The 24,151-nt window shown below is 39.4% G+C and overlaps 1 protein-coding gene across 4 annotated transcripts in view; it reads right to left on the reverse strand.

The window, feature by feature from the left end:
- The window catches only part of PPFIA4 (PPFI scaffold protein A4), a 117,901-nt gene that overhangs the window by 55,598 nt on the left and 38,152 nt on the right, over window positions 1-24,151 (reverse strand). For 2 of the 4 annotated variants that reach the window (XM_088153596.1, XM_088153599.1), the window contains exons 1-3: window positions 17,093-18,973; window positions 15,596-15,700; window positions 11,653-12,515 (exon numbers count right to left, since the gene is read on the reverse strand). In XM_088153596.1, the coding sequence (XP_088009722.1) occupies window positions 11,653-11,889 (237 nt within the window). In that variant the 5' untranslated portion in view covers window positions 11,890-12,515; window positions 15,596-15,700; window positions 17,093-18,973. Of the gene's footprint in view, window positions 1-11,652; window positions 12,516-15,595; window positions 15,701-17,092; window positions 18,974-24,151 lie in introns of those variants that run through there. The other 2 variants (XM_088153597.1, XM_088153598.1) reach the window with 1 other exon arrangement.

A 24,151-nucleotide genomic window follows, 5' to 3' on the forward strand; every position in this document is an offset into this window, starting at 1 on the left:
CAAGGAAGTGAAGGTGTAGGTTTAATTAAGAGCAAAAAGATAGGTTTAATTATGAGCAAAAGTAAGTATGACTTGGTGTCATCTAGGTTATTGTGTATGTGTATAAAAGTAGGAATTCATAGGTTGGTGAAAGTTGAGCGTTATGTCCTAATGAATGGTGATAGAAGAAAAATCAAAGATGAATTTGTGGGAAAACTGCAGCATTCTGAATGAATGCATCCCAGGAGTAAAAGTTATTCTATTAGGAAAGATGAAAGAATTTGTGAGAAAGAGATGAAAGAGTACAAGAAAAGAGAATCAAACCTGAACAAGAATGATGACTTATGAGTATCCGCTTAAAAAGGACTGTTTCAAATACCTGATTAAAACACGTGTTGCCATATGTACACACAAGGAATGATTCATTCATTCACAAGGAATGAATCTAAAAGCATGATTGATTTATTAATTAAGAAACAATGAGAGAATTTGTGGAGGATATTAGGATGAAGAGAGATTATACCATTATTTGGTAGAGTCAAGAATCAATTTTGGGAAAAAATGGACATCCAAAGAAGTAAATGATGGCAGAATGAAAATAGAATGACTGCAGGAAGAGAAAGGTTGAGTCCTGTATTAAAAGTTATTAGAGGATAAATTAACAAAATGAGTGGAAAGTAGTTGTAAAGAAAGACAAGATGGAACTGCTTGGAACAAAGTAAAACAAATCATATTACAAAGTTCTAGAGAAGCATACATGGAGTTATGTTAATGGGAAGTATGAAAAAGGTTGCTTGGTGGAATGATGAAGTGAAAGAGGTATGGATGGAAAAAACATTCTCATATATAAGAAAATAATTGCTGCAAAAATGAAGGGAAGAAGACAGCAGATCAGGTGCTTAGAGAAAAAAGATCATTGCAAAATATATATCAAAAGGAGCAAGGAACTGATTAAGGAGCAGTGTTGATGGAAATAAAACATTGCTTTGGAAATCAGTGAGGAAGGCTATACAGAAAGCCTCTAGAAGAGTGAATGGAATTAAAAATAAAAGTGCTGAAATAATTTGGAATGAAACTGAAGTGAGGGAATGCTGGAAAGAGTATTTTAGAGATTTCTATCAGAATTATAGTGTTATAGTGAAATTGAAATAATTGCTATAAATAATTGCTATAAATTATAAACATCAAAAATGCTGCGAATGTTGAAAAATGTAAGGTTGCAAGAATAGATGATATAACATGGAGAAATATTAAAATATGGAAATGACTTGCTTATGGAAAAGCTAGGTGACTTGTTCCAATTAGCGTGAGGACTACATCTACATCTGATGGTTGGAAGTATGCCATTATTATTCCCTTATACAAAAGGAAGGGTAGCAAAAGTGAATACAAAAACTACGAAGAGATTATTTCTTATGTATGCAAGATTCTGTTAATGTAACCTTACAATAAAGATAAGAGTTAGTATTCATGGTTATGCTTCTTGTCTGGACTATCTTGAAGGGCTCACATCAATCTTTCAAGACCAAAAGTACTTCTCCCCTCTTTTCCTTTTACTGTCTGGAAAATTAGGGAGGGTCACTTCTGAAATGCTTCCTACTCCCCCTCTGTGGATTGAGATATCTTTTACATGCTGGTTGTCCAGTCTGAGGCTCTTCCTCCTGTCTATCAAGGTAATTCCCACATATTATTACAGATACAGACTTGTGAGATTCCCCTTAATTTTTAAGCTAAACACCAATTTAAAACAGTTACCTTTTGGAACCCAGTATTAGTGTGTCGCATTGGAATCATGGCTCTTGTAGATATATTTAACAAGTTTTTCTCCTTCCATTAGTAAAATTCTTTATAAGCTTATATTATTTGGAATGATGAACTGTATAGTCATAAATTTGTCAGATGAGACAAGACACCAGGGCCAGCTTTAGTTTAAGGCACCAGCCTAGGGCACCAAACCTAAGGGGATGCCAACACCATCCTCCATCCAAATTATTCTAAAAATAAATCTTTGCGTCAGCAGGAGGTGGTGCCATCAGTCATTGTGGCCTAGGGGTGGCATATACCCATAAGCTGGCACTGAGGACATCTATATATGAATTAGGGAATTGAAAATACCACATTTAAATATTTTAAAATTAAGTCCTACATGAAGAGGCTACTTTAAGGGTAATCTTCCTCCATCTTACCCTTTACAGTAAGAATGATAGAACTTGTGGCTTTAAAATGTAAATATTAAATGAGTATTAGCTTATGTTCTTTGAGAAACAAACCAACAAGTAATATATAAGGATGTCAAACTTTTTTGTATTTCCTATCAAATTGCTTCATTCTCTTTTTAAACCTTTCAAAGTATCTTAACAGGGTTGGATCTAGGCATAATTATATCTAGTATAGTATACCTACTAAAATCAGTGGAATTTTGACATGACTAATTGGAATTCCATCTATTTCAATAGATCAGTTCTAAGCATGACTATGTCTGGATGGAGCCCATAATCAAACATTTTTTATTTATTTTTATTCTTTTTTTTTTCCTAAATAGGAGGAAAAAATAAATAATTCAAAAGCACTGGTCTCATCTGAGGCATCTAATTGGAATGATGGTTTCTGCCAGACTTATTTTGTGAATCAAAACAGATGCCAAGGCAATCAGCACTATTGACTAAGCATCACATGAATAATTAGCCCAATGCATAGCCAGAGAACCCACTGCCCCCCCATAGGAACAGAAAAGAATGTCCCAATGAATCAGCGTTCTGGTTTCCAAACTTCACGTAATTGCTAAGATACCTCTTTAGTTTGCAGTAGCATTTTATATTAGCAGACCTATCAGAAAATACAATAGCAGGAGCAGGAGCTGTAATAGTAGCAAAACAAAATTTTCCTGGGCCATCAGATCTCTACCTCAGTTTCTCCGAGATTAATCATGAGCATGGCCTGAATTCTTTGGCAATTGTCTCTGCAGCCATTATTCCGAACGTTAAAATCTCTGCTGGATTCCTAAAACCACTAGTTTAGCATTCTGTTTCTCACATGGTAAGTCAGAAGCTTTTAGGAAGCCCACAAGCAATATGACAACAGCTTTCTCCTGTTCTTCCCCATTCACGATATTCAAAGTGGTGTGCTGCCTCTGAAGCCATCTTCACTTCAGTTGTTGATATATATAAATATATATATTCCCTTTTAGTAATTTGATCTAGCTAGGAAAAAGGGGATAACTTTGTGAAGTAACAGTTACTTCACAAAGTAACTGCCCTCTAGTATATCAGGGCCCTGTCATTTGAACCCCATGTTGCTCATCAGAACTTAAATTCGTAACTATTTAAACATACAGACTGGAAAGAGTATATTATACTTCATGGGAAATACTGAAATTGTCAAAGCACAATCTACAAAGCAGCAAAACTAATCATGTCTCTGGAGCTAACTTATCTAAAAGTATAGCTTAAAGCACAATGAATCCTGCAAACTTATTTGACCAGAAACCATAAAAGAACTGGGGGGAAATTAATTCCAGGCATTTTTAAAATATCTTAATTCTTACATATCAGTTCTACATATGATTTCTAGGAGTCTTGGTAATCACACTCTGGGAATTTAGGAGTGATAATAAAAGTCTGCCCTTTTAATCAACAAATGTAGCATGTAGTTTGAAACAGCAGGGAAGATTTAATAAGCTGCCTGTTCATACTCACTCAGTTATTACTCACTTCCAGAACCCTATACACAATTTTCTGTGATTGCTCAAGTAACCTAAAGCAAAGAACACACCAAACACCTCTAAATGAGCAGCTTCCAAAAGTCAAGGGCCCATTCCTTACATATAAAATACCAATCATACAAGGACACATTTGGAGGGTATATTTGTTCCCAGGAAACAGCTGTAGAACTATTAGTTCTTAATGCTGGTGGTATAACTGGTAGCACTAACACTGCCCAAGTTCTCTTGCTCTTACAAAGACTTTTGGAGCAATCTATCATAACACTGTTTCCATTCCTTAACACAAGGGAAAAAGCAAGATGTCACGTCCATAGATAACTTCTGAAAGAAGATGCAAATCTGTCTGAAGGTTGAGATAGGCCTGAAAACCTAACATGCCCTGGAGTATTTCTGTGTAGCTACAAAAAGGAAGTGCTAGGATGGATAGGTATTCCAAGCAATATCCTGCTTACCTGATACATGAACATGCTGAAATTAATGCCATTGGGAAGACCGATGTATATGAATTGGTTCCCTGTATTCATGTAGGAAAATCATAGCCAGCTTGATCAATAAATCCATAGTTCTACAGACTGAAGGGAGAATAGCAACTAAATCCAGGGATAAAGGTTAGAAGCAGCGCAGATTCTAGATACCACTGCACACCTTGGTTTGAAATTCAAATCAGTAGGAAACTACTTCATGTTGAACCTGGAAGGATGAGGAGGATTGGGCACTGTAAGAGTGTCACCAAAGCTTGCAGAAATTCCCCATCTGCTGCCTGTGTTAATCACATCCGTTTTCAAGATACAGAGAAGGCAGATGTATGATTTGATAAGAGAGGCACAAGAGCTACAAGCAGGAGCTGGGAGCTAGAAGAGCCAGCAGCCTCCCCCAGAGGATCTCACAGATACACAAATGACCTAGTTTGCTTTGCATTGCTTGCATGTTCCCTACCCTGAATGTTAGAGGCAGAGGAATTGAAGCAGGAGCAGAAAGTAAATCACTGGATAGCCCCTTAATCCAAGCGGCTGCAGAGTCCAGGAGGCATAACCCTCCCTTGGTGACCTGGCATGCTCTCTGCCCAGCTGCTCAGCATAGATGAACACAGACATGAGAGTTAGGGCTCTCAGTCCAAGAGATGATAAGCAGGAAGGTCACAAGGTGGGGCCAAGAGGGGGAGAGTTATTAGAAAGTTAGTTGAAGCCTTGAGCCTAGGCCAGAGCATATTTACTGATAGAGTAGAACTGGATGACCCAGCTAGAGAACTGCCAAAGGGCAGATTATTCAGTGAGGAAGCAGCAAGACCACAACAAGTGCTTAGCTTTCCCCATCCCTGTCAAGCTCTTACAAGATTCTGTGGCAGCTTAGTAGCAGAAGGGGGTTGGTGCCACCATAAAACAGGAAGTGGTGAAGCTGAACTTCTCAATTCAACAGACAATCTATTAAAGAATCTCATCAAAATATAGATGCATGTCAATTCAAACCCTGGTCACTATGATACTAACAATAGCCACTTGCATTGCTTTCAGACGAAGTCCCTTGTCCTTAATTTCATTGCATTTTTCTGAGGAAAAGTTTCTCACCCCCACAATAGTATTAAGTGGATGAAACAATGAAATACTGACAATTATATTTCAATATACTGTTATCTTTATGACACTTTGTCGAAGCAAGTTAAGGAAAAAAACAAAGGACCTAAACCAGAAAAAAAAGTTGGGCCTGAGCACATGGAAACCCCAATCCCATCAACAACTGCCAGACTTGTGAATCAACAAAGCAAGGACTTTTGGGGATAAAAGGGGTCCCAAAGCCCGCCCACTCTGAGCCGTCTGAATCGTCTGAGTTGTCGTCTGAGTCATCTGAGTCACCTTTGGATCCAGACTTGGCGGCTTCCGTCCCTCTAGCTAGTGCCTGGCAGCCTAGTTGGGAAGGATGTGGCTAAGTGTGGAAGAGCGTGTATGTGTGTGTGTGTATGAGAAAGAGCAAATGTACCTTGCAACCAGTAAAGTTTTGCTGTTACTTTAAATTCACTGGGTCTCCGTGTATTACAAAGAACCTCTTGTGCCTCAGTGTTCGGTTGGAAGTGATTTGTGTGTATCCCTATTATTTCCCACCCGGCTGTTGACCAGGGCTGTGTGTCTGTCTGCTCCAGCCGCACCTATCTGGAAAACCCAGGTAGAAAGCAAGGGCGGCTGACAAGATCCGCGTGCCTCAACAGGCTGTGAGTGTGTGAGTGAGTGATCATAAGCCGAACCTGGGAGCAGCATGTGTAACAAGTTCTCCATACAAACTTTGTTATATTTTGATCCTGCAGACGCCACAGTTTTCTTTTTGACTGGCAGAAGAACAGCAAAATTCTTAATCACTACACTTTTACTTAATCAGAAGTAGACAAAGATATTGTAATTTTGCTGAGAGCCAGTTTGGTGTAGTGGTTAAGATGCTGACCTAGAAAGCAGGAGGCTATGAGTTCTAGGCCTCCCTTAGGCATGAAAGCCAGTTGGGTGACTTTGGGCCAGTCACTCTCTCTCACCCAACCCACCTCACAGGGTTGTTGTGGGAAAAATAGGATGCAGGAGCAGTAGGTATATTTGCCACCTTGAATTATTTATATTAAAAAAGTGGGATATGATGATGATGACGATGATGATAATGATAATAATACATCAAACAACATCTGCTTATCCCAGGTCCTTGGGAAGGACTCAATAGGTGGATAAAAATGCCAAACCAGTCTAAACATCTGGCTGACTGTGCAACCAATAATAATTCATCTTGCCACTCATCCTAGGAAAAAGGAGTTCCTTTAAATGGGATTGTGACACCCAGCAGGCATTTATCTTACTCATTTCTTAGTCTGTCCTCCATCATCCAGATTCTACCCACCTCTTTGTTATTCAGACTGATGCTTCCAATTTCTCCTTACAGAATGCTGTTACAATCCATGCTAGAGTTTGAAGGCAACAGATTCCTATGTGCCTTCTTTCTCAGACAACTCCTGCCAGCTTAACTTTGCCCTCTGCCACTGGTCCTCCCTGTAAGACTCTGAAGGCTGGAAAGAAGACTCCTTCTCTAATTGATCAAATCCATACTCAGCAAGAGCAGGACCCATGGAGATGCGCTTCAATAGGCAACTTTCAGGAAGCTTCCTTGTCTTAGTCTTTCCCCTTTTCTTGAAACAGGGAAAACTGCCACCATGACCAATTCTTCCTTGAGGGAGGAAGTCTTGCAGTTGTTCCAAAACAGACAGCAAGCTGGACATTTTGGAGTATTTAAAACACCCCTCTTCCTGCTGTATAATTTTTGGTGGCCTCACACTAGAGCAAAAATCAAGGCCTATAATGCTGTGAGATGTAGTTCTCACACAGTCAGTGAAAAATTACATGATAGCAAATATACCATGATAGCAAAAATAACATGATAGCAAGTGACAATGACAAAAACAAAGACTAGGTGGAAACAAGCTAACCTGCTCAAAAGAGAGGGAATGTAGTGCACCAGATATGGTGGGAAGAAAAATGAAATGTAAGAGTGTTAGGATATACTGGACTTGATATAGAAACACTGCAGCTGCTGAAATTCTTTGGTTATGGCTTCCTACTTCCTTCAATATATCTTTCTTATTTGTAGTTCATGCATTTTTTCTGAATGAAGCCTAGTAATTTCCTGCCACACATGTCACTGTATCCAAACCTTATTTATTTATTTATTTAAATTTATTATAGCCGCCCAACTCCCATGGACTCTGGGTGGTGCATAAAACCAAACCAAATAAACAAACCACCACCACCATCCCAATCCATAAAAAGAGATAAAACCTAAGGCCACACAGACAGCCCAGACTAAAATGATCTAAAAATGACACAAACCAAACCAAACCAAACACCCCATCCCCAAACAACAATACATTAACCCCCGGGCTGGGACCAAAGCCAGGCTTTCTGGAATGTAGGAGAGAGGCTGCTGTCTCTTTCATCCAATTAGACTGTAAACTCCTTTGAAATCCAACCTTGTAAAAATGTGTGCTTTCTGAAGTTGTTATAAGAGTTCACACATGAAGGGAACAATATAATGATCCCTAATGTTTGCTGTCAAGCCCTTACAGCAGGACACAGAGACTTTAATATGGAGTTTAAAAACAAGAATTAGGGGAAAGGTACAGAATCTTGGAAACTGCAATTGGAAACTCTAGCCATTATTTATTAGCAAGTTCACTGAGGCTGAGTCTCTTTGAAAGTTTTATTCTCTTTTTCTGGGTTTCCCGCAGCCTAGACAGAGCTGCCACTGATTAGGTAGGCCACTAACGAACCTTACCATCAATTGATTTATTGCTCCTCCTGTTTCTTTCTCACCTCCTCACAATCTCTTACAGTTACAGAGTTCAGGAGCCTATAATAAGGAACCATCCTTCTTTTTAACCAAAAAAAAGGAATGTTGGGTAGAGATGGAGAGACAAATGAAACCCTTTTACAAATTGTCTTTAGCTGATTCATTCAGTTTCTGACATGGGTTAGCAGCATTTTGCAGGAATCTGAGGCCCAAGAGTAAGTATGGTATAATCATGAAATTGATGGGGAGGCAGAATCTGTGCTTCCCACTCTCAAACACATGACCAAAGCCAGAATACTTGGGATAAGATACGGGGAAGTTCCTGCTGTACTGTGCTGAACAAGGGTAAGGGAGTTGAAACCTTGGAGGCAGTGAGTTTTGCATGCCTGGGAGCTCAGTGTAATGCTTTCCCAGTTCCAAAGAATGTGTGAATTGTGAACAGAAGCCAATCTATTCCTACAACTATCAGAAATTGTAATAAGGAAGCCAAATAAAGTTGCAGTGACTCTTGATAATAATAGATGATGAATCGGAGAAGGTCCATGTGATCTGAGTTGAGCCACAAGCATTGGAATCAACCATCAGTAGTTTCCATTCTCACAAGGGTTTCACAGGCTGAACATGCAAGATATATTTCCATTCAACCGAAGATTTTATGAAGTTGCTTATGGCACCAGAATAAAATAAGGTCTGCAGCTCTATAGTCAGGCAGTCTAGGCCTGAAATGTTAAACAAATGACTAAATGTTAATGGGCAGTCCCACATATCTGACCTCTTCTTAATTTTCAGGTGTAACCATGTCAGAGCCCTTTGATGTTGGGACTGATTTGTTTCCCAAGAAGCCAGATCAGGTTGATTAGTGGCTTGTTTGGAAAATGTACAATACTTTATTGGTATTTCAGAAGGGGGTGGTCTCTTGGGAGGGCACTCTCAAGAAACATAACTAAATTCTTCACAATATACACATTGATCTTGTGTGTGTTGACCTAGCTCTTCTCAAAGAGTGAAGCTCTCCATACTCCCAGCCATGGGAGTTCAATATCCAAAACTATTGATGAGTGAGAGGCGGTGGGAAGGATGGAACAAAAGAGAATAATGTAGGGTACAAAAAAGAATATTTCCTCTCCTGCCTATACTATGCCACAATTCCTCAAGTATTTCACTGATCCCTAAGTAGAATTATATTAATGCATACAAAATCTCTGTGGTAATGGATGAGTTCGTCCTGTATTTCTCCTGGCTGACCCTCTTCAAATTGGGCATTTAAGCCTCATTAATCCCAACCCACATCTGAGCTAACAATCGAAAGTCAACAATATAATTTCTCACTAAGCATTTACCTTGCCTTAGGTTACAGTTTTTGTCACTGGCAGTCACCTGTTTAAAAAATTAATCAAAAATAGCCCTGAACAGTGTCACAAAATTGGCATAGTTGTCCACATCTGGGCTGTTCCACAGCAAGAAATTGGTTGCCTATTTTGCCACTCCTTCTGTCAGGAAGCCAATTATAAATCCTACATGAAATCAGTCCAAGGGGAAATCCTAAGGTCTTAGAGAGATGTACAACTCATATTGAGAAAGAAATGTATTCAATTTTCCCAGATTCCATCATATATCAGGCAGGGAAGCAAATGCTCAGCCATGGAGAACCACTGCAGCTCCCACTATGGCTGCTGGATCCTGGGTGTGCATGGGAGTTGTCAAAGGAGAAAAATTCCACCCCACTTGTTGCACTAGTTTATTTATCATTAACCAATCAATCTCAGTTGCCACATGGTTATGACACCAAAACAAGGTACTAGTAATCTCTTTCTCAGTCAAGGGATTTACAAGAAGATCAATAGGCCTGGTTTATTTCTGGAGCTGTGAGTGCTTTTTCTCATTCTGTGAGGATGAGATGAGTAGCTGATCTTGCTGTCAGAGCTTCATCCAACAGGCTAACAGTGGAAGAGTCAAGGATAAAGCTCAGATAGATAAGTTGTTTTTATTACAGATACAAGAAGCCCTAATAATGAAGATCAGATACCATAGAATCAACCAGTCACACCCTCTGTTTATTGGCCTCTCCCACCCCTTCTTTCTCCCACCCTTATGTGGTGACAGACTTCTTGCTGTTTGTTCTCAGCCTTGGATACGGATGGCACCTGCATTGTCTTTTGAAAAATGTCCTGTCTTGTCTGCAAGCTTCCCACCCCTAGCCTACAAACTCATATACTAGCTTAGATAAATTCACACTTAGTTCTTATACAAAATACTATGTATGAACATATATTATACTACTAGCCATCTCACACTAATAGTTATTTTACATACACACAACGTTACCCATCAAATAGCACATTGTTGCAGCAATCTACAGGAAAAACGTATATGTAAGCACTGCAGCACTGCAAAGCTAGCTTACATAACTGCAAGTACACATGGCACCATACAATTTAAGAATGCTAATGAGGGATAAACCATCATTTAAATAATTACAGATGTTGTTAGAAATTTACAACAGTAATTATACTATATAGTACAAAATCGCTGTACATTAAATGTGAACAAAATTTCACATTTTTCTTTGGCCTGAGGCATTTAAAATTGCCTCTGGTAGCTGCCAAAAGAAGCAGTTATAAAATAAACTAATTCCATAGTTTAACATCAGAGAAATTTTCAGAAATTTAAGATTCTTTGTTCATCACATAAGCTTTACAGAACAGGTTGCCAGGAGAAGTAGAATAGGTAATCTCCTCAGCAATAACAAATACGCAGTCCAGGCCATTTATGACTTATACTACTGTGGTACTTGTGATCCTTGAACTTTACCTGAAAAAGCTAATATTGTAAAAACAGACGCATTTGGTGGAGTTACCAGTGGATGTCAAAAATGAGTATGCTTTTATTGTTCAAAACATCTGCTGAGCAAAGCATTTATACTGATATTATAAAAATACTAACTTGTCCCTTTAGGGTGAATAGTGATACCTTCCACCACAATCCTAGGCTGAGTAGCTCAGTCATCTTAGCTAAATTAAATTTGTATTTATTAGGGTTGGATAGTGCTTTGGATTCAATTCAGAAGAGGTGCTTTGGAGTGCCTGGGAGTGTGAATAAAGCACCTGCCTGTGACTCATTAAAGCAACTTTTCCAGCTCTAGCTGCACAATCCTGAAAACAGACACAACTAATTTGTCACAGATAAGCGTTCACTCTCCCACATTTCAAAGTACCTCTTCCAAAGTGAATCCAAAGCATTGCACAGCTCTAATATTTATTCTCTCTCCATTAAACTGAAATTGAGTCTATTACTGTTCAAAGAATCCAACAGACATTCAATTGTTTGATATGGTTTTTAATTCATCTTGCATATCTAGGCAGACAACCTTTTGTAAATGGTGATGGAGGAGAGTTATTCTAAATGAGAAAGCGAACACTACTTTAGAAATTAATATCTATACCTCTATCAAGCATTCATGGTGACAAATAAGAGAACAATGAATTCTGTAAGAGCCATCTTAATGCTTTAGTTTAGGGATTACAGTATAAAAGCTATTTTCTCTGTGTTAAATCACACAATATCAGTACACTTGCCCCTAACTATTCCTGCTGCTTGCTTATATTTCAGGTAACAAAAATCTGGAATATTTATCTTCTTACCTGAGGTAGAGCGGAGTTTAATTGTCTCTGCAATTGGTCTCGCTCATGCAAAGTCTCCTGCAGCCGACCCTGAGTCACAGACAGTGTCTCACGTGTTTCCCGAAGAGTCTCTAGCAGTTTATCTCTCTCATCAAGCATGTTCACCATCAGCTGTTCAAAGTTGGCATCAGAATCAGAGCCTGGCTGTGGCCCTAAGGGGTCACTCTCACTAATGGTAGGCATTACCTCACACATCATGGCAACACTTTGCAAATTGCCTGTGTTATAGGAAGAACTTGAGTTGGCAAGGAAATCTCCCTAGGATGCCTCTTAAGGCAGTAAAAACAGCAAGTTAAGGTCACATGGTTACTGTAGGCCACTGCAGATTGTGGCAACTGTCAAATCTAGATGACAAAGTCCATAAAACCTCCATTTCCTTTTGCAAATAACTGAAACTAACATTACATATCTAGAAAGTTCAGAAAAAGTCATCACATCATTATGCACAATGAATGCGTAAAGTAATTAAGATCAGCAAGGCCCCTAGATTGAACTGACAATGTGATCTTGTGAGAGTCATTCTTATAATCTTTGATAGATATTCCTTTGATCTCTCCAGTGATGGCCATCAAGCAGGACATAGAGTTCTTTGTTGTTAAAAGCATTCATTGTTTCCTTTCATCACAAAAATCCTTGCTGTCTTAAGACCTGGAAAGGTTTAGCAAGTCTGCAAAATATTTCAGTTGTCTTGATATGGTCAATAAAAAATCAACTTAGATAGATCAAGCAATAGTTTGTGAAATCCAAAGGGAGAGTAGACTGATCATTCATGAAGCAAAGTTAAACTTTTGTCAAAGATTCATCTTTCATTCTTCATTTAGAATCTGTGAAAAAGAATATTTACAGATTAGAATGGTCAATTTTGTTTCATTCCTACATTTAGATCAAGAAAAGGCTTTAATTTCTTGAGAAAATTCAGAAGGGGAACATTTTATAGAGAATTCTACATCACAGATTAATATAGTTTACCATTTGTTCCCTACAGCCATTCCTAATTTAACCATCAGGTTTTTATTCACAGATTGTAGATGCCGTGGAGCATTTGTTCTCATTTCAGAGCTTTAATATTTATTCCACATTATATCTTTTACAGACCACCTTACTGTAATGTATCTTGAAATTAAGTATATTTTGCCTAGATCCATTTCACCAAAATTCTATTGCAGAATATTTGCTTCTTTTTATCAGATTATTTTTCATATTCTGGTCCTGCTTCTTGCTTTGGGGTAATGGATTGGTCATTCCTGCTGCTACCACCTAACTTCACAGGAGTATATCACCCCAGTGTGTGAAAAAGAGGGTTCTCACAACCTGTCCTATATTTCTCACAACAAAAAGATAAAATGAAAAATGAAATAATTTCTATAGCGCCACCTCCTGATCACATAGTACCAAGGCACATGAGTACAGGAATCAGCCTTTGTCCTCCCCCTCCCTTGGGAGACAAACCAATTTCAAAAAAAGATAATTAAACTTTTACTTAAACATTAAAAGAGAACATATAAAATCATTTTTTAATAAATTGAGTGATGAAGGAGATAAACTCTGTCGTCCCCTCTACCCCCCAAAAAATAAAATGCAACAGACAGTTTAATTCTGCAATTAGACAACAGGATGATTTTTGTCTGCCACAAACAGTACTTCCCCATAGTGGGAGTCCCAGTAAAGAGATAGGAGATTTCCTATTACCATCAATACAACAAAATTTTAAGGAGCCTCGCATACAAATCCTAGCACAGTTCCTGGCCAGAATGTATTACCTATTTATACAGAAATACTGTAGTCTTTTTTTTTCCCCAAGCCAAAGGCCACCTGCTTCCTTTTACCTTGACTTCTCTTTTCCTAGATTTGGGGAGATGGCAAGAATCCCATTCATTTTCTCAGCCTCAGTGCACAGTTTTTACCCCTTTTCCAGTTCCGTCTTCTTTTTAAAAGCTCTCAAAACTTCTCTCTCTAGCTGAAGGAGGGGTTGGGGATATCTCTCTGTGCCTATGTGGCAGACAGAGCATCTTTCCCTCACAAACATGTTCATTCTATGTGTACTGAGTCAGAGCCTGCCTATGGGCAAGGAGGGTACACTCATAACACTGAATTACTTCTACTTCCTGATAATAGTCACATTCTTTAAAAAAAAAAGATTAATATGATTTATTAAACACATATTGTGTTAAACAAAACAATACAAATAGAAGAACCAGACCAAAAAAAAAATCTTAAACAAGAATAAGTGAAGAAAAAGAGGATAGATCTAAATGTTGGTGGCAAAATAGTCAGAATGAATTTTTTTCCACCAAAATTAAGGGTAAAAATAGGAGCGCAACACCTCAGAGAGTCCTGCCACCTAATCATATTTTAACTCCCCGGTTGTCCCAAAACTGCCATGATTTCATGATTGATTTCAGCCCAATATTTATTTATTTATTTATTTATTTATTTATTTATTTATTATTAAATTTGTATGCCGCCCATCTCCCCCCAACAGGTGACTTTTGGCTTTGTTCAGGTTTTTAAGAGTTTAAATGGGAGTGGGACATCTCTGCAAGGCAAAGTCCTCTCACCTATCCTTCAACCCTCTTCCTCAAACCTAAAATTGGTCTAAAATAGCTGCTGGGGAGAAGTTGTTTTAAGAGAGCGGTTTGTCCTTCCCAGAGGTATGTTGTTCCCATCACCACCCTCAAAACACTGAAAACACACCCACACACAAACACAGGCAGAAAAATATCAGCCTCATCCCTTTCAGTGGCATAAACACATCAGCAATTTCTGCAGTCTTACAAACTCAGAACTGCAACTTTTGACATTCACCCCCCACAAACATTATCCATGCCTACATTTAAGAGAACTAGTAACAGCTAAATCAAATAAAGTTATATGACAGGTTGGGGAAAGATTATTTTGATTTGCAGGGTGAAATTCATCTTTTCTGAACAAAAAAATCTTGAACCTGGCCTGTAATGACATCAATAAGAGTTATCTTGAACACTTAGGATAATGGCATTCCAAAATGGAAAATGTTTTTCAAAAACGTATTATGCATTCCTCAAAAAATGACATACAAATTAGAATATTGAACAAGTGTTCTCAAGGTTCACATGGCAGAAGGATTTTGTATATTCCAGACAAAATTCAGGACGTCAGCAATAATACAAGCATTTTGAACTGAACCTCATAATGCACTGGAAGCTAGAATTCACAAAACAGTTATCCATAGGCTAATGCTTCTATGTGTATGGAGGTATATCTGTATGGATATACATGGACTAAGTAGATTTTTGTCTTTCCACTGTTATGACAGCCTTCAGCTGAAGAAGTCCATTAAGATATATTATCTACAAAAGAAATTGCCAGAAGCTACCCACAAGTCTCATGTAAAAACACACTCAAGGGGAAAATTTATCATACTGTAAGAGTAATGGAAGTTGAAGCAGCACTGCTGTTAATACAAGTCAATGTATTGCCAAACATTTCTGAGAAAAGACTCCTGAGTACCACTCTTCCTAAACAGAAGATACAGATGCCACTAGCAAAAGACAATATACATTCAGACTAAAACTATTCTACAATTAATTAGCATGTAAATATAGCTTCAAAAGCCCAGCTGTACTGAAGTGGCTGCTACTGAATGCTAGCACTGGAAGAATGCCCTGTTCAAATTAAGCTTCTCTGGTCAGGCCCAGATATAGAATTTTAAGACAGAAGCACTACTACCACAGCATTTCCATAAGTTTTATTCTATTTATTTTATTTTTAGTCACATTTATATGGCCGCCCATCTCACACAAAGCGACTCTGGGTGGCGTACAACAATTAAATAAAACAGCAAATAGATAAACAATCATTATAAAAGGATAAAAAGTAATTATTAAAATAAAAAATATTATCAGAGAGTTTAAAATATACAAACCCCATAGAGAAAGCAGAATATCAGTCATAGTGGAGCCATCTGAGATTGTCTCTGGTTCCCAAAGACTCCTAGGCCTGATGACATAACCAAGTCTTGAGGGACTTCCTAAACAATAGCAGGGAAGGAGAGAGCCTAACTTCAGGTGAGAGAATGTTTCACAAGGAGGGAGCCGCAGCAAAGAAAGCCCATATCCTGGGACCCACCAAATGCAAGTCCCTGGCCAAAGGAACCCATAGCATACCTTCCCTGCCAGATCTAATGGGATGGGCTAATGTAATCAGGGAGAGGTGGTCTCTCAGATAACCTGGCCCCATGCCATGAAGGACTTTAAAGGTCAAAACCAGCACTTTGAATTGGACCCAGAAACGAACTGGCAGCCAATGCAGCTCGCAAAGCAGAGTGTAATATGTGCTCTTCTAGGAGCACACAAAACTGCCCGTGCCGCCACATTCTGCACCAGTTGAAGCTTCCAGATACTCTTCAGGGGCAGCCCCATGTAGACCGTATTACAGTAGCTCAATCCGGAGGTGATTAGGGTATGAATGACTGTGAGCAGAGCCTCCTGCTACAGGAAGAGGCGCAATTGGTGCACAACACAAAGCTGTGCAAAGGCCCTTCTAGCCACAACTGCCATCTGCTATTTGAGCAGGAGCCACAAGTCTAGGAGGACCCCTAGATTGTGCACTGGGTCTGTCTGGGGCAGTGCCACTCCATCCAGCACCAAAAATGGTATAGTCCTAGAACCAGCAGGACCCAAAACCGAAAGCCACTCAGTCTTGCCAAGGTTCAGGTGAAGCCTGTTGTTCCCATCCAGACCCTCACAGCCTCCAGGCACCGAGATAAGGCATTCACAGCATCACTTAATTCACCAGGGTAGAGATGTATAGTTGGGTATCATCAGTGTACCCACCCTGTGGTGACAGATGAGCTCACCCAGCGGCCTCATGTAGATATTAAATAGGAGAGGGAAGAGCACCAAACCCTGCAGCACCCCACATAGTAGGAGCTGAGGGTGGGACCTCTCCTCCCCAATCATCACTGACTGGAATTGACCTGGAGAAAGAAGGCAAACCAATACAACACTGTGCTGCCCACCCCCAGTCCCCTGAGTCAATCCAGAAGGATACCACGGTTGATGATACAGAAAGCCACCGAGAGGTCATGCATGGCAAGGACGGATGCAAGACCTCCATCCTCCCCACGCCAGAGATCATCCAAAAGTGTGACCAATGCTGTTTCTGTCCCATACCTGGGTCTGAATTGACTGAAAAGGATCCAGATAATCTGCTTCATTCAAGGCTCTCTGAAGGTGTTGCACAACTACCTTCTCAACCACCTTTCCCAAAAAAGGGAGGTTACATAGTGGATGAAAATTGTCCAGTATGGTGGGATCCAGTGATGGCTTCTTGAGGAGAGAGTGCACCAAGACCCCTTTAAGAGGTAAAGGAACAATCCCCTCCCTCAAAGAAGAATTAACCACTGCTAGAGCCTACTCACATGACATCCCCCGGGCCGCTTTCGCAAGCTAGGAGAGGCATGAATCTAGAGAGGGGGTGGCTGAGCTCACAGTCCGAAGGACCCTGTCGACTTCCTCAGGTCCAACAGGTTCAAGCCGTTCCCAGATAACAGGGCAAGACTCCACCCCAGGCATCTCCTCTGGACCTGCAACGAGATCAGCATCCAACTGCAAGCGAATTCGAACAATTTTATCTGACAGATGCTGAGCAAATTCCTCCGTACCGCAAAAGGTTCTCTGGGCCCCCTTCCCTTTTGGTTCCTTCCCAAAATGAAAATCAAGTTGGTATAATGATAAACAATTATCTTCACTGACATGAAATACTGGCTAAGAAAAGGATCAATAATATCAAGCAAAAAAATTAACACACAGAAACAATCCCTGTATGATCAGCAACCCAGGGACCATATTCCTTAAAAATAGTACAAATATGAAAAATCAACTAGAATTGTGTAAATGAATGCAGGTTCCAAAGATTTAACAAAATTCAACATGCTCACTAAATCAATCTTACAACATACAGTATAGCATTTATGTATATGATCCAACTTTATTGTAATTTCTCCCTATTTTGCTTAAGGATAGGTACAGCTGGAGAATAGTCAGAATAAACTGTTTCTAATCATCAGTTCAATAGATGGTAACATATAAACATCAATAGCAGTTTTCATTTAATAAAGATATAAGGGATTGAAAACACATGCATTATTAGATTCAGAATGAATAGCATAGTTTTCCTCTGACTTCATTTTATCTTATTTGTACCCCACATCCAAAACGTGGAAATATGACCATAAGAGACCAAGAATGCAAATCTCAAGGCTTGTCATCTTGTCCTGAAATATCAGCTACAATTAACTTGCATTTTTAAGTGCTTATGTGTATCATGCTGTCATTTTCCCATGTCAGGCTAGAACCCATCTGAAGCTTACCCAACACACAGCAGGACTCATCTTAAACTGAATCTTTATAACAACATTAGAACTGGAGCCGAATGTCACAACAACTGATTGCTCCTGACTGTTAAGGCTGTTACTTCACTATACATGCTCGTGGATTTAATTTCAGTATCTTTCCTCACCTTCATCTGCATTTATGATCCCCACTCTCAATAATATACTGTATATTAAATAAAATATACACTGAAATATTATGAAAGGGACAAAAAAGTTCATCAAGCCCACCCCATGCTCAATGCAGGAATCAAAATTAAATATCCATTACAGAAGGCTGTCTAATCCTTATTCAAACATGTCCAATAAGATGAGTCCTCTACTAGAGACTGCTCCCATTATTGGGAATATTTTTATTTCAATATTCAATCAAAATCTGCCTCCCTATATTTTAAATCCATTGTTCCATGTCCTTCATGCTAGAATGACAGAAAACAGAACCTGACCTTCTTCTGTGTAATATCCTTCCATATATTTCAAGACTGTTATCTTCCATTACCACCACCATCTCCAACCAGTCTTTTCAAGGCTAAACTTTCCCATTTCTATCAATCTGTCTTAGTGAGACTGTTTTTAGTTCCTTGATAACTAAACACCCTTTTGACCTTCTGCAAACTGCTAAAAACCCAGTTGTTCTTCTAGGCCTTGGATTAAGATGATGGTTGGGCCTCATTGGTTTGTTTTTTTGGTCTCTTTGGTTCTGTCTTCCAGTGAGTTGCCTTCTTTTTCTTGATTTTTTTCTTTAATTTTTTTTATTTGTAAGCCTCCAAAAGTCACTGTAGAGGTCAGCGGCCTCAAAATTGGAAAAAATAGTCCCTTGCTTGCTCTGCTCTCTGTGTCACACCTGAGCAAGTGTCCATATATGCATTCTAACAAACGGTGCTGGTTTTGTATGAGCATTTCTGTCTTTTTTTCTCAATATCCCTCCTTCATTTTGAGATCCGACCCTACCCTTCCAGCAATTTGCAAATACATCAACCATGATATATTCCAATGTTCAGTAAACTGGATTTCTGAGCAGATATAAAAATTGTAACATATAGCACAATTCTTCCTTTTTATTGTTTCTGTTTCTTTTGAACAAAGAATATCCTTCACTACATTCCAGTTATTGGAATTATGCCATTAGGTCTCCATTATTGTAATTAAATCCTATCTCCCTTCTGAGTTCAATCTCAACTGGTATATTTCCATACTCTGACATTACTATATAGGCAATTGAACACTGTTGTACAGTTTCCCCACAGCCTATCTTGTGTCAGCAATCCATCATCCAGGTACCTCAGACTATAATACCAAAACTCAAATGTCTCCCAATGACACAATTTGTTTAGCTACTCATGCATCTGCAGCTGGTCTGAGTTCTCTTCCACAGACCCCTCCAGCTTGACTGTCTTTCCTAGATCTTCAGATTCCAGTGATATGCTTGTATATCATCTTGTAGGTACCATTTGTTCCCAGAACAATTAGAAGGAATCCTCTGATTTCTTTCTAATTGCCTGATGTATGCATCACAACTGAATAGACCCATAAACGTACTAGGGAGCACACAGGTGCAATCAGCCTTACCATCTATATACCTATCCAATTCAGTATATTTACTTACTTACTTACTTACTTACTTATTTATTTATTTATTTATTTATTTATTTATTTTCTCCCCTGCCCATCTCCCCGCAATGGGGGACTCTGGGCAGTTCACACAAAGCATTAAAACCATAAATACATAAAACATAAAAAATTTTAAAACATTACTAAAAAAGAGAAAGAGAGTCCAAGAAGATGAAGGATCTGGGGCTGAAGACAGCAGGCCTCTATGGGGCTAGCCATCCCCACACTTTAAGTATTCCCTCCCCACCACAGGCCAAGTGGCAGAACCAGGTCTTCAAAGCCCTCTGGAAGGCCAGGAGTGAGGGGGCCAATCTCACCTCTGGGGGCAGAATATTCCAAAGAGCAGGGGCTACTGCAGAGAAGGCCCACCTTCTGGACCCCACTAATCAAAGTTCTTTTACTGCAGGGATCCGAAGCATGCCCTCTCTGTGTGATCGGGTGGGACAGGTTGAGGTCATGGGGAAGAGGTGGTCCCATGCCATGTAGGGCTTTAAAGGTGATAACCCACACCTTGAATTGGACCCAGAAGCAAACTGGTACCCAATGCAGCTCATGGAGCAACGGCATTACATGGGCCCTTCTTGAGGCTCCCAAAATAGCCCGCGGGGCTGCATTCTGGACCAGCTGTAGCATCCGGATACTCTTCAAGGGTAGCCCCATGTATAGCGCATTGCAGTAGTCTATCTGGGAGATAACAAGGGCATGAGTGACTGTTCGAAGGGCATCCCAATCCAGGAAAGGGCGTAACTGATGCACAACCCGAAGTTGTGCAAAGGCCCTTCTTGCCACGGCTGCCACCTGCTCTTCAAGCAGCAGCCATGAGTCTAGGAGGACCCCCAGATTATGCACTGGGCCTGTCTGGGGCAGTGCTACCCCATCCAGCACCAAAGATGACAAAGTCCCGGATACAGTGGAGCCATTAACCCACAGCTGAACCCGTCTTACCAGGGTTCAGCTGAAGCCTGTTGTTCCTCATCCAGACCCTTACAGTCTCCAGGCATTGCGAAAGGGCAGTCACGGCATCACTTACCTCACCTGGGATGGAGATGTATAATTGCGTATCATCAGCATACTGATGATACCTCATCCCATGATCGCGGATGATCTTACCCAGCTGTTGAAAAAGAGTGGAGAGAGAACCAAACCTTGCGGCACCCCACAGAGGAGGGGCCGAGGATAGGACCTCTCGCTCCCTATCACCACCGATTGGGATCGGCCCTGAAGAAAGGAGGTGAACCAGCATAAGACCGTGCCGCCCACCCCCAATTCCCTGAGTCATCCCAATAGGATACCATGGTCGACGGTATCAAAAACCGCTGAGAGATCAAGGAGAGCAAGGATGGTCGCACTTCCACCATCCCACTCCCGCCAGAGATAATGTATTATGGTATAATACAAACATAGGTACAAATTTATGTCTCAGCAGGTGACAACATGTGACTGGGCCTAAAAGATAAGGAGAGATGGGCCTAGTCAGTACTTAGATGGGAGAACTTCAACAAATATCAAGGCTAAAGGCTAGACTAGGAAAATCATGTATAAAATATCCCAGAAAGGTAATGGCAAACCCCATATTGGAGCTGCAAAAACTACACGGATCTGGGTTTTTTATGCTTATAAATATAAAACATACGTAAGTCAATTCAGTAATTGAATACATTAGGAACAAAACTGAGGAACATCCATTAATAATTCAACACTGAAGAGCCATTGTTTTACATAATATTAACACTATGTTTTACACTTTTGATGATGTTATAAAAATGTTAAAGAAATTCAAAAGTTAATTACAAAATGTTTTTCTCCATCTCTCAAATACATGCACTCTTGCTGTAATCATTTCATCAGTACTGTATACCATATTTTATTCAACTTTTTTTTTTTCATGACAGCACTATTTTAGCTATTTTATCAAAATTTTAGTCATGCTTGCTTAATCAGCTTGGGAGAAATAGAAGGTAGAATTTTCCTCACCCACTTCACTTTTTCCCAAAATCTGAGCAGCACATGACTGTGAACTGTTTCTATACTGTAAATTAGACCATCTGCCTTATCTTGATGTAATTTACATAACATTTTGGAGCAATATTCTTCTGCTCTCTAGATATAAAGAAGTGGGACAAAATGTTACAATGCAGGCTCTCACTTTATAAGGAGTGCTCCAAGGCTCTTGGGTGGTTTTTTTTTTTAGGGTGTAGGGAGATTCATGAGGGGAAAAGGGATAAAGATTATCTTTTCTCTCCCCATCCTATCTCGCTCCTCATATGGTTTCCCATGATGTGGGATATGGTTCTAGAGTACTCAGCTTTGTGGGCTCTCTGCAGTTCTAGAATCAGCACAGAGCATTTATGGCTTTGTAGTGGAGGGAGAGTGAGAAAAGCAGCTGTGTACTTTTTCCTTTCCTTCCTTAAAAACATCTCTTTACAAATCGGGAAGCAAAGGTGTTTTTTCAACCTCATGGCATGCATTACATAACTTTAATACCCATTTCAGAATGCTTAAGAGTTTGAGCAAACTACAGTATTCTCTCTCCCTTCCCTCCCCACATTATGCTGCAATGCTTATTTAAGAACACTAACATTTGATGATACATGTATATTAATCCATTTTATCTTAAATCACTACATAAATGTATAAAATATTAGCTTTGTCTTCAATTAGGAAAGTGTTTAGAGAAGATAGGAGTTAGAGCTTTCTTGTCTGCAGTGAAAGTACATAAACAAAGGTATGACAGAGACATATAAAATTATGCCTAGTTTGGAAAATGTGAATAGAGAGAAGTTTTTCTCTTCTCACAGTGTTAGAACTTGAGGTCATACACTGAAAATAAATGCAGGAAAATTCAAGTTTCATTGCTGCCATCAAATTTAGTGGGGCCATCAGTTTTGAAGGTTTTAAAAAGAGACTGGGTAAATTTAAACATGGAAGATAGATCAAACTTTTAATAGCTACTAGTCCTGATGGCTATTTACTATCTGTAGAACAGGCTGCCACATAGTATGGTGAATTCTCCTTCACCGAAGATCATCAAAGAGAAACTGAATGGTCATCTGTCAGAGCTGTTCTAGTGAATTCTGGCACTGGCAGAGGGTTGGACTAGATGACCTCTAACATCTCTTCCAACTCTATGATTTTACCTCCTAAATTACTGACTACACGCTTTAAAAACCCATTGCTCAGAACAAAATCTAGAAGGGAGCTACTGGCCCCCTGTCCATGCTTCTGAATGCATCTGGCTGGCTGCTGCATTATATCCATTATTGGACTAGATGGGCTAGTGGCCTGATTAATAGGGCTAATTTTATGTAGTTATATTCTTAAATACTACAATAGTCCTCAGTGTACTGTAATTTAATTTCTAGATGCTAATCTAAACAATACTTTGACTAATCTCACCATTTTGACATGAAAGCCTATGAAAGTATTCCATGATGGGATGAATCAATGAAAATTCCTGGGAGAAGATTTATTCATTTATTTGACAGTTTTTGTAAGTCACCACAACCCATAGACTTTGATTAGTGTACCACAGAATAAAAATCCAGAATAAAAACAAAAATACATACAGTTAGTAGAATCCCTCAGACAAATACCCAGATATTCAGTCCTGGTTAGAAGTATTGCAGAACAGCATTGTTTTAACAGCTTTATGAAATGCCAGGAGGGAAGAGGCAAAGAATTCTGAAGTACAGGGGCCACAACAAAGCCTGGCCCATATCCCCTTCACCTCACAAAGAGTGGGGACTCTGAGCAGGCAGCCTTGCAGTGCTCTTTCCAACGGGCAGATTCAACCTTGACAAGGTGGTACCTGATGTAATCTGGTGCTATACCATGTAGGGCTTTGAATTGGGCCTAGAAGGATACAGATAACCAGTACAGCAGCAATTTTAATTATGGGATTACTGTACTATGATGGGCTTGTTCTATCAATAATCTAGCTGCTCCATTTTGGTCCAGCTGCAACTTCCAGGTCATCTTCAAAGGCTGTCCCTCCCACATAGACTGTGTAATAGTAATCCATGTGGATTAGTGTCATCAAGGCATCCTAGTCCAGGTAGAGTCACAACTGGGGCATCAGTTTATAAAATAGATATGTTGTTAACTCTAGTAACCCTTAATGGACTTTTGCTGACATCAGGACTGAAATGATGAGACTTTAAAGATTTGTTTATAGATAAGAGATGAGATATGGGAAGAAGAGGTCATTTGTTGTATTTTAAGAGAAGGTGATAAGTTACTAAAATTGTTTATATTTGTTGTGATGAGGGGGAAGTCATTTCTTTATATATTTCTTTTCTTTTTCTTCACTACATTATTTTTTCTTTTCTTTCTTTTCTATTTTTTCTGCACCTATTTTTTTCTGTTTATTTTTGTTTACTTGTATTAGTTTTTATTATTGCAATTGTCATTTTTAATATAATTACCATAAAAAACAACTGGGGTATCACCCAAAGCTGAACGAAGAGATGAGAGGGA

Source organism: Python bivittatus, unplaced genomic scaffold (assembly GCF_059951505.1).
Source record: "Python bivittatus isolate LINGU-HERP-01145 unplaced genomic scaffold, Pbiv_v1 ctg000700_np1212, whole genome shotgun sequence".
NCBI classification, from domain to species: Eukaryota; Metazoa; Chordata; class Lepidosauria; order Squamata; family Pythonidae; genus Python; species Python bivittatus.